The sequence below is a fragment of the Zea mays genome, chromosome 4 (genome assembly GCF_902167145.1).
Source record: "Zea mays cultivar B73 chromosome 4, Zm-B73-REFERENCE-NAM-5.0, whole genome shotgun sequence".
Taxonomy (NCBI): domain Eukaryota; kingdom Viridiplantae; phylum Streptophyta; class Magnoliopsida; order Poales; family Poaceae; genus Zea; species Zea mays.
Window position 1 is genome coordinate 199,925,491 of NC_050099.1, and position 8,557 is coordinate 199,934,047.

Sequence of the window (8,557 nt, forward strand, 5' to 3'; positions counted from 1 at the left end):
AACTAGAATGAAGTGGCTCTATTCTAGTTTTTGAGAATAGATCTGTTCTATTTCATGTTTGGCAAACAGAACAGAGCTTCTCTATTTTTCGTTTGGTTGAAGAGCAGAACCACTCCCTTCTTTATTTGGTTGGAGAGTCATATTAGTGTAGAGGATAGAAGAGGAGGAGATCACTTGCATCCGATCGTTTTTTGGAGCGGTAACATTTCAATTATTTATGATAAAGCTTCGTACGAAAACTGTGCTCTGCTTATCTTTTATTGGAAATCAAGCATCAGAAAATAAAAATGAAACCGCTCTATTTCTCAACCAAACACACCTACCAAAAACACCTGTAAAATCTTCGATTCTTAGATCTAATCATTTCTGACGACGGTTCGGTGTCGGTATGTTACCAACTGTTCTTGTTTTACATGAAAACCAATACTATCTCCGTCGTCAAATCTTGAAGCAGTCTCCTGCGACACTTGACAAAGTTCTCTGCTACACTCGCCGTCAAGGCATGCAACAACAACTCGTCACTCCTGGATGCCTGGCAGGGGGCAACCCACCTCCATTGCTGGCTGGCGCCAGAGCTTCACGCTGGGTTCCGCGTCCCAGCCTCCTCGTCCCGGCCCTTGCCGTGCTCGTCGCTGGCCCCGGCCACCTGTGCCGTCTCCTCCACTTCATTAGAGCCACTGCGTGCAAAACCAGGCCTCTCATGTTGTGCCAGGACGATGCAGCCATAGTACTCAGTAGTAGCAAGAACAGTAGCTGTGAAGTGATGGCAAAAGGAGACATACCTGTACGAGTACAAGACGATGCCGCCCGCAGTGGCGGCGAAAGCAACGAAGTAGATCCAGTCGACCTGGCCACGCGCATGCACACGCTCGGTGAGTACAAAAACATTTCTGTCGGCACTAGCATTTTGCTTGGAAACGACGAACTCGAGCATGCTCCATGACAAAACGAACCTTCTCATGGTAAGCGAAGATGCGGATGAGGACAGCCCACATGTCCGAGGTCAGGAGCGAGAGGTTCAGCATGGTCGCGCCGCATAACTGCAGTCAGAAAAAAAACCATGCATGAAAAAAATACAAACCGGCAGTCAGGACTCAGGAGGGCCATCGGTGAAGCTAGCTCAGCAGTCCCACAGTACCTACCTTCAATATTACTGGCACAGCCGAGTAGAACAGGAACATTGCTACCGCGAACCCGAGAAAAGGGAGCACCTGAAACAGCAGCAGCAGCAGCAGCCAGCAGAGAGAGAGAAGGCCATGCATGACAAGAAGGGAGAACCATTAGCAAGAAGACAAGAAGGATGGGATGGGTGGGGGGAAGTACTTACAGCACCACTAGTCCATGTAATGGAGTGAAGCTCTTCTCGCTCAAGTACACTACTGTTGCCATCATGTCAAGGAAACAACAGCAAAGAAGAAGAAGAAGAAAAATTTCCCTTGGACAGGAGGAGGGTGTAGGATATGGCAAAAAAAAATGGGCTAGAGCTACTTTCAGAGGATACATTTGTATGGCGCTGATAAGCGCTCCGAAAAGCCCCAGCATCGCCATCAGCTCCACCCTGTTGCTTTTCTTGATGACGAACTCCTGCATTGTTCCAGTGACACACCGACCGTGCATGTAAAATTTAAACACTGGTAACACGTGCGCGCGGCGGGTAAACCCAATATAATGCAAGCGGCCGGGTCGCTGGTTTTTTTAATTACCTCGGTGACATTGCTGCAGGCGTAGAGCATCGAACCAAGGATCACGAACAGGTCGCCCTTCAGCGGGTTAGGCCCTTCTGCAGAACGAAGATATGTCAGAATCTAAGAGGGAGGGAGGGAGGGAGGAAAGAACAGGTCGCTTACTGGCTCGGTCGGAGGCGTGGACGTCCGAGAACACGACCAGGATGAGGCCAAGCACGCAGACCCCGACGCCCAGGAACTTCCTCGCCCCGTACTTGGTCTTGAGGAACACCCAGGTGAGCAGGATGACGCACGGGATCGACCAGCAGTCCAGCAGCATCACGCTCGTCAACGACGTGTACTGGTACGACTTGACCACTGCATGCATTGCGTGGTTTAGTTTGTGTTAATGGGATCTGAAAAACGTAGTAGTTAAGTACGTGTACGTAGCTAGTATACGTACCGATGTAGTTGGCTTCCACGTCGATAATTCCAAGTATTAAGTAGTAGTACCATTTTATCTGCACAGACAAGGGCACGCGCGATCGAGATGCATTATGATGCTGCTTGGCGGCCTAGCTAGCCATAGCCGTGTGTTTTGAGAAACAGGAATCGGAATGCTTTCGAAAGAGGAGTCTGGTGGTTACAGTCTCTAATCTAAGGGAGAAAAGAATCAGAATCAGAATAAGCATCAATCCATCCTGCTGTGCTCCTGTCCTACACACCAAGATAACACAGGCAGTACGTGCGTGTTCATAATTCATAGTCGTTGTCGGCTACAAATTAAAGCAAGCAAGCTTCCAACGGTGTAGAGAGAGGGTCGGATGGGGGGGGCAAGAATCCGGCCGTAGCCAGCTACTGGTTGGTCAAAGTGGAATAAGGGCAACAAAAGGATGGACGTGCGATCGAGAAGCCGCGGATGGACAGGAATCAACGGGCCGGGTTCTTTTACGTCGCTGAGCATGAAACTGTATAGGTATAGCTCACTCTGACGTAGCAGTTGGAGCTGCTTTGAAGGATTGCGTTGCGTTGCGTACCGTGAGTGGCTGCCGCCGGTAGAGGAGGACGCCGCCGTAGGCCACGGCGAGGAGGACGTAGTTCAGGAGCGACTGCGAGGTGGGCGCGTTGATCCCTGCAAAATGTGGTGAAGCGTGTGTGTCAGGCAACTCACCACAAGTCTGAACTGAACTTTGTCAACTCGAAAGCTAGGAGTGTACATCCAACTGAAACCGAAACATTCGTTTTTTTTTATAAAAAAATCCTTTCCCCAGTGAAACGATTAGTCAAAGAGCCGAGCGAGGCAACTGAAACTGAAGCGCGGAACGGAAGGGGCGAAGGGCAGGCACGATGTGTAGTCGAAAAAAAGGGTTACAGATTTTATATTCTTTGGGAAAGAGAGACAGAGAGAGAAAATCTGTGTCGAGCTGGAGAAAAAGAAAGAAAAAAAAAGCGGCGCGAGTCTGCGGCAGAGGATCCAGATTCCCCGGTTTGCTCGCTCGCTGCACCACCGGAAGAGTCAAAAGCGCAAATCTCTCCCGGGAGAGTTGAGATTTCGATCGATTTCATCTCATCTCTCCACGGAGACGTGATCCCTCAACAATTCCCACAGTAGGCAACACAACAGTACGGAGCACTCGCGGTCGTCGTCGTCGGCGGCGGCGAACCGATCGACGCGGCGTGCGTAGACTAGTGCGGTGCAGCGGTAGTACCTCGGCGGGCGAGTTCGGAGGAGGCGAAGCCGGTGGCGGTGATGAGCAGCGAGACGAACTGGCCCAGCGCGAGGCCCAGCAGCGTGTCCCGCCTCACCCACCGCGCGCCGCACGCTGCTGCCGCACCCGCGTCCGGCGGCGCCATTGGTCCCCTCTCTGCTGCCTCGCCCGCCGCCGGGAGATCCACCAGGCGATCGGCGGCAGGCGTCCCCTCCCCTCCCTGTGTGCGCGCGCAAGCCCTTGTTCCCTCCGTCAGCGCTAGCTTGCGCGGTGGTGCAAGCTGCCAAGGCTGCGTAATTGCCAGACAGCCCCGCACCGCCCGCGCGCGCTAGCTGTACCTGTGTTGTGTGTGCTCTTCTGGCCTTTCGCAGCGCAGCGCAGATTGGATTGGGCGCGGCCTTGTTGCTGCGGGGCGTTTCTGCTGCCGTCGCTTGTGACAAGACTAGAGATGGCCAACAAGCACGAGAACCACGACATGAAGCCTGCTGTCTGGGGTCGGTCTGAGCCTAGCACGGCCTGATTCCATGCGGGTATAGATGGCCAAAAAGCACGAGGCCCGTGAGCCCGGCACGAAGCCCGCTTTTTGGGCCCGATCCGAGCCCGGCACGGTAGAACAAGCGGGCGGGCTTGGACAGGAAACTAGACACGGCGGGCTAGCCCGGCACGGCCCGTTTACCTCTAAGCCCGTTAAGCCCGTTTTTTTACACTAAAACGTGTTTACCGGTCCGTTTAGCCCGCTTTTTGGCCCGTTTTTTTCGTGCTAAACAGGCCGGCCCGGCCCGTTTAGGCCCGCTGTGGGCCGGGCTTGGACAGAAAATTAAGCCCGCTGGCTCAGCAGGCCCGGCCCGGTTTTTGGCCGGGCTTCACCGGGCCCGGGCCGGGCCGGGCCGGGCGGCCCGTTTGGCCATCTCTACATGCGGGTCTGGCCGGCTCGACACGAATAAACAGGTCGGGTTTGAACAACAAACTAGGCACGGTAAGATAGCCCGGTACGACCCGTTTACCTCTAAGCTCGTTAAACCCGCTTTTTATACTAAAAAGTGCTTACTGACTCGCTTAGCCCGCTTTTCGGTCCGCTTTTTTCGTGCTAAACGGGCCGTGCCCGCTGTGGGCCAAACTCGGACAGGAAATTGAGCCCTCGTGCTTAGATGGTCCGACCCGGTTTTCTAACCGTGCCTGACGGGTTGGGCCGGGTGGCCCGTTTGGCCATCTCTAACTAAGACCAAGAGGAGGGACGGGGTAGGGTATCGATGGCGATGAGGGTTGGTGAGTGACGGATGGAGTAGTTTGACAAAACGAAAAACAAGTAATTTGTAAAGATAAAATAGTGGAAGACGTAACTGTATTTTTTACAAAATACTGTAAAAATCATATCCGTAATCTGATTAAATCCGTAGTAATCCGCAACCAACAAGCCATACCTCTTTGTAATCGTTTGCCAAAGCATGTACTAGGGGGCAAAAAGAATCTAAATAGTGAAAGTCAAAATTAATCATTTTATTATTGGACGAGAATTCTCTAACTTTTCTTTTTTTTTTCTCTCTCTCACACAATTCAACCTCCTTTCGTGCTGACCGTACCTTTGTGAAAGACATACATCTAGCTTTCTCCGATCGAGCGGCGGATGGTGTAGCTTTGCTTTCATGATTGGACTGGACAGGACTGGAGGGCTCAGGGCTGACGGCTGAGGCGTGTGGCGAGACGCTCCTTTTTGAGACTTTGACCCTGCAAAAATACCAACGCCGCAGGCCGAGACCGTGTGTGTGTACGTGTGCTTTTTTATTTTATTTTATTTGTTCTCAAAAGCGTCTCCTCCTTCCATTCACACACAAAAGCGCGCTGTGTAGTACCTTTCACCGGTCTAGAGAGGCATCTTGAGGACTTTTTTTTTCTTCCTCTTTTCTTTGTTGCGCAGCGCATGTACAGTTCCTAGCTAGTTGAGCATTATGCTTGGCCGGCCATGACGGTGTTGCCCTTGCCGCCATGGAAGATTGATCCATACGGCGCTATGGTTTTAAAATTCAGAGGAGAGCACACGTTCAGAAGAAGCAGCACCACGCCTGCATCTCAGGTGCGTGACATGATGTGCCTATTTGTTTCGGCTTTTCGCAGCTTCTGGCCACCAAAAGCTGCTGCGGACTGCCAAACACTCAGCTTTTCAGCCAGCTTCTATAAAATTCGTTTGGGTAAAAAACATTCAAAATCAACATAAACATATAATCGGTTGAGTCGTCGCAATAGTAGTAATCCGTCACTTTATAGATCCTGAACCCAATGTACAACTTTATCTTCTCCACACGTAATCATAACGATACTTATATTCTCTACACAGCCAGATTCTCCCCACAACTAGATTCTCGGAAAAGCCGATCAGAAAAAAGCTGAACCAAACAGGCCCGACGTATGGTAGAGAACGGTTGCTTCTCGCTACGTGTTGAATACTTCATTTTAATCCTCTCTGAATGTATTGAGAATCAAGGTAACACAAGTTAAATATGTGAATATTGGTCCTTGTTTTAACACTTGTCCGAGGTGTTAATACGAAGGACTAATGTCTTCCATGAAAAAAGAAAGGAGATGTGAGTGGAGCAATATAAAATGAAACAAAAATGTGCAGTAGAGTGTGAAACTCATCTCATATACCTTGACATTTTCATTCCACCTTCCTTTATATTAAATAAGTTTACAAACATACATTCGACTCCTTAACATAAGGTGACACAAAGGTTCTTCGAAGCCTGAGCAACACGAAGCTATGGTCCTCGAAAAGATACTTCATGCAGGACACTTACTGTTCACCTATTTATTAGGGGTCAAAACGGAAACGATAATTTTCGGATACCGGGAATCGTTTTCGAAGTTTTACCGAAATTTAGGTCTAAACGGAAACGAAAACGGTTACCGAAAATACGGAAACGAAATCGGTAGAAAAACTCGGAATCGGAAACATAAACGGTTTGGGTCTCTTCCGACCATTTTCCGGAAATTACTGTTTTTATTCGGAATTTTACCGTCGGTAATAAACTCGGTATTTTTCAGAAAAATATTAAATATGAACTGATCTTTATAAATTCATAATAAATTCATCTTAGCTTAGAAAAATATGAAACTAATTTTATTATGTTCCTAAAATCAAGATCTATCTAATGCTATATAGTTTAGAATCGTTTGAAACTTTTATAAAACTTTCATAATTTGCACGAGAACTTAAGAATGACCGAGATGACACTAATTATATTGAATATGCCAAGTAGTAGGAGTACAAATAGAATATAAGTGCTATATCATTATACACATCTTGATTCTTCTTTATTTAAATATATATAATGATTTTATTATTGTATGACTTCTTACTTTATATATTTATTGTGACCTCCTACCTTATATATTATCACTAATTTTATATGAATGTATGACTTGCGTTATTTTTTGAAGTCAATTGAGGGTACATGTTACAGTTTTTACCGATCGAATTTTAGATTCTGATAGTAACCAGTGTAATTTTCGTACCGAACTTTCGTTTTTGATGTTTCCGAATTACCGATATCGTTTTTGTTTCCGGAGTTACCGTTTTCGATCTCGTTTCCGAGGAAAAATATGAAAACGAAAATGGTTTGTGTTTACCGATCGTTTCTGACCGTTTTCATCCCTACTATTTATAGGGAATTTGAACAGCTTCATAGGTAATTACAACCATGCCCATAAAGTCTACACACATGTTTTACAAAAAAAATTCAGGGGCATTATCGTCTTATCTCTTTCTCTCTTGCTGCACAAGCCTTGGACTCCTTTCCCATCGCCGCTTTTCGTCTGAAGCCTTCTCCATGCCGAAGCTAACGGCTTCGGTTTGCGTCTTCGCCGCTTGTATGCTTGCGAACGAAGCTTAACCTTCATTCCTTCGGCCAAAGGATAGCTTCGCCTGTTCTTCACTTTATGCCTAAAAACACATTATTTTTACACCGAAGAAGAGGTATTTAGAGGACCTTCGGTAAGGTTGGCCCCCAACAATATGCGTGTCACATCCTGCTATATGATTGGGGTATTTATAGGCCCTTCTGAGGGTAGGTGGTCCAAAGTACGACCCTACCTCCGTCTACCGGCCATATCCAAGGGATATTCCATGTAACAGAGTAATTACGGCACTGTTTCGTACAACGAGCGACACATACTAGATTACACACCCATGCACTACACTAACAGGTGGGCCTCCAAGTGCGTCTCCCGATGCACCGTGTCGTGTTGATCGGCGCGTAGCTTTCACCGGTGTCCTTAAAGCCTTCGTGCCAGCTTCCCTTTGGCCGACCTGGCTGAACGAAGGGTGGACGAGGGATCCGCTTTTGGAGCGCTGCGAGGGGTGACGAGGACTTCGCTTCCAGGTCGTAGCGAAGTCTCCAGCTACCCTTTGGCTGTAAACACCTCGAAAATGAGTTTTGAAGATTAGGAAAATTCCTTTCAAAATCTAAGAAAAAATGTTGTCTAATAAAGATTAATTAAGAAAGAGACCCTAGTCAAATTATCCTTTTTTAGATGAAAATAATTGAACTAAAACATCATCTAGAATTTATGTTTTAAATAGGTAATAAGTATTGATATCTCTTTAATTGGATTATAATTTTAGAATAATTTTTGGTTTCGTGTATGCATTTCATATGGGAAGCATTTACCTAGCAAATAAAAGCAACTAAAATAATATATATCTAGTTCATGCTGGAATTCTTTTGTTTGATGCATTTAACTTGTGCTTCGATTTCAAAACAAATTTCAAATTTGAATTTGGAAGATTGAAAAAGGAAGGAAAATAGAAAATAGAAAAGAAAAGAAAAGAGGGAAAAAAGGGAAACCAAAACCTACTTTGGGCCCAAACTGTGGCCTAGTCTACATCCCACCCCTGTATCACGCGACCCAATTGGGGTTTTGGCGCTGACAGGTGGGGCCCGTGCGCCAGTCTCACGCTCGTGCGCGCCTGATCGATGCTATCGCGACTCTGTCACTACCGGTGGGGCCACCCTGTCACTTACTGTAACACTCCAAAATCCTATTCTGGATAAATTAGGAAAACTCATTTCATGAATTAATAAACTAATTCATAAACGTGTTTTCAAATAATAGATTACCTAAAAGATTTTTATGTGAACTATCCTTTGTGTTAAAGATTTATTCGCCAAAAAAAGAATTAAGTTAAAC

General features: G+C 47.0%; 1 protein-coding gene across 1 annotated transcript; it reads right to left on the reverse strand.

Annotated features, from left to right (window-relative positions):
* Positions 1-334: 334 nt before the first annotated feature.
* Positions 335-3,866, reverse strand: LOC100193708 (uncharacterized). The gene is made up of 11 exons (NM_001138800.1): positions 3,374-3,866; positions 2,702-2,796; positions 2,128-2,185; positions 1,848-2,042; positions 1,704-1,780; positions 1,502-1,584; positions 1,328-1,379; positions 1,143-1,211; positions 954-1,040; positions 783-847; positions 335-677 (listed from the first exon to the last, which is right to left on the reverse strand). Exons 1-11 carry the CDS (start codon positions 3,516-3,518, stop codon positions 578-580), a joined length of 1,026 nt encoding a protein of 341 aa, NP_001132272.1. The 5' UTR covers positions 3,519-3,866; the 3' UTR covers positions 335-577.
* Between the last annotated feature and the right edge of the window lie 4,691 nt (positions 3,867-8,557).

What these genes read in the sequence shown, in the direction of transcription:
- LOC100193708 (NM_001138800.1), bottom strand. Translation starts at nt 3,518, where the DNA reads ATGGCGCCGCCGGACGCGGGTGCGGCAGCAGCGTGCGGCGCGCGGTGG. An exon ending in CGTGGAAGCCAACTACATCG is followed by an intron (nt 2,043 to 2,127) that starts GTACGTATACTA and finishes CAATGCATGCAG; the next exon opens with TGGTCAAGTCGTACCAGTAC. An exon ending in TTACATGGACTAGTGGTGCT is followed by an intron (nt 1,212 to 1,327) that starts GTAAGTACTTCC and finishes CTGCTGTTTCAG; the next exon opens with GTGCTCCCTTTTCTCGGGTT.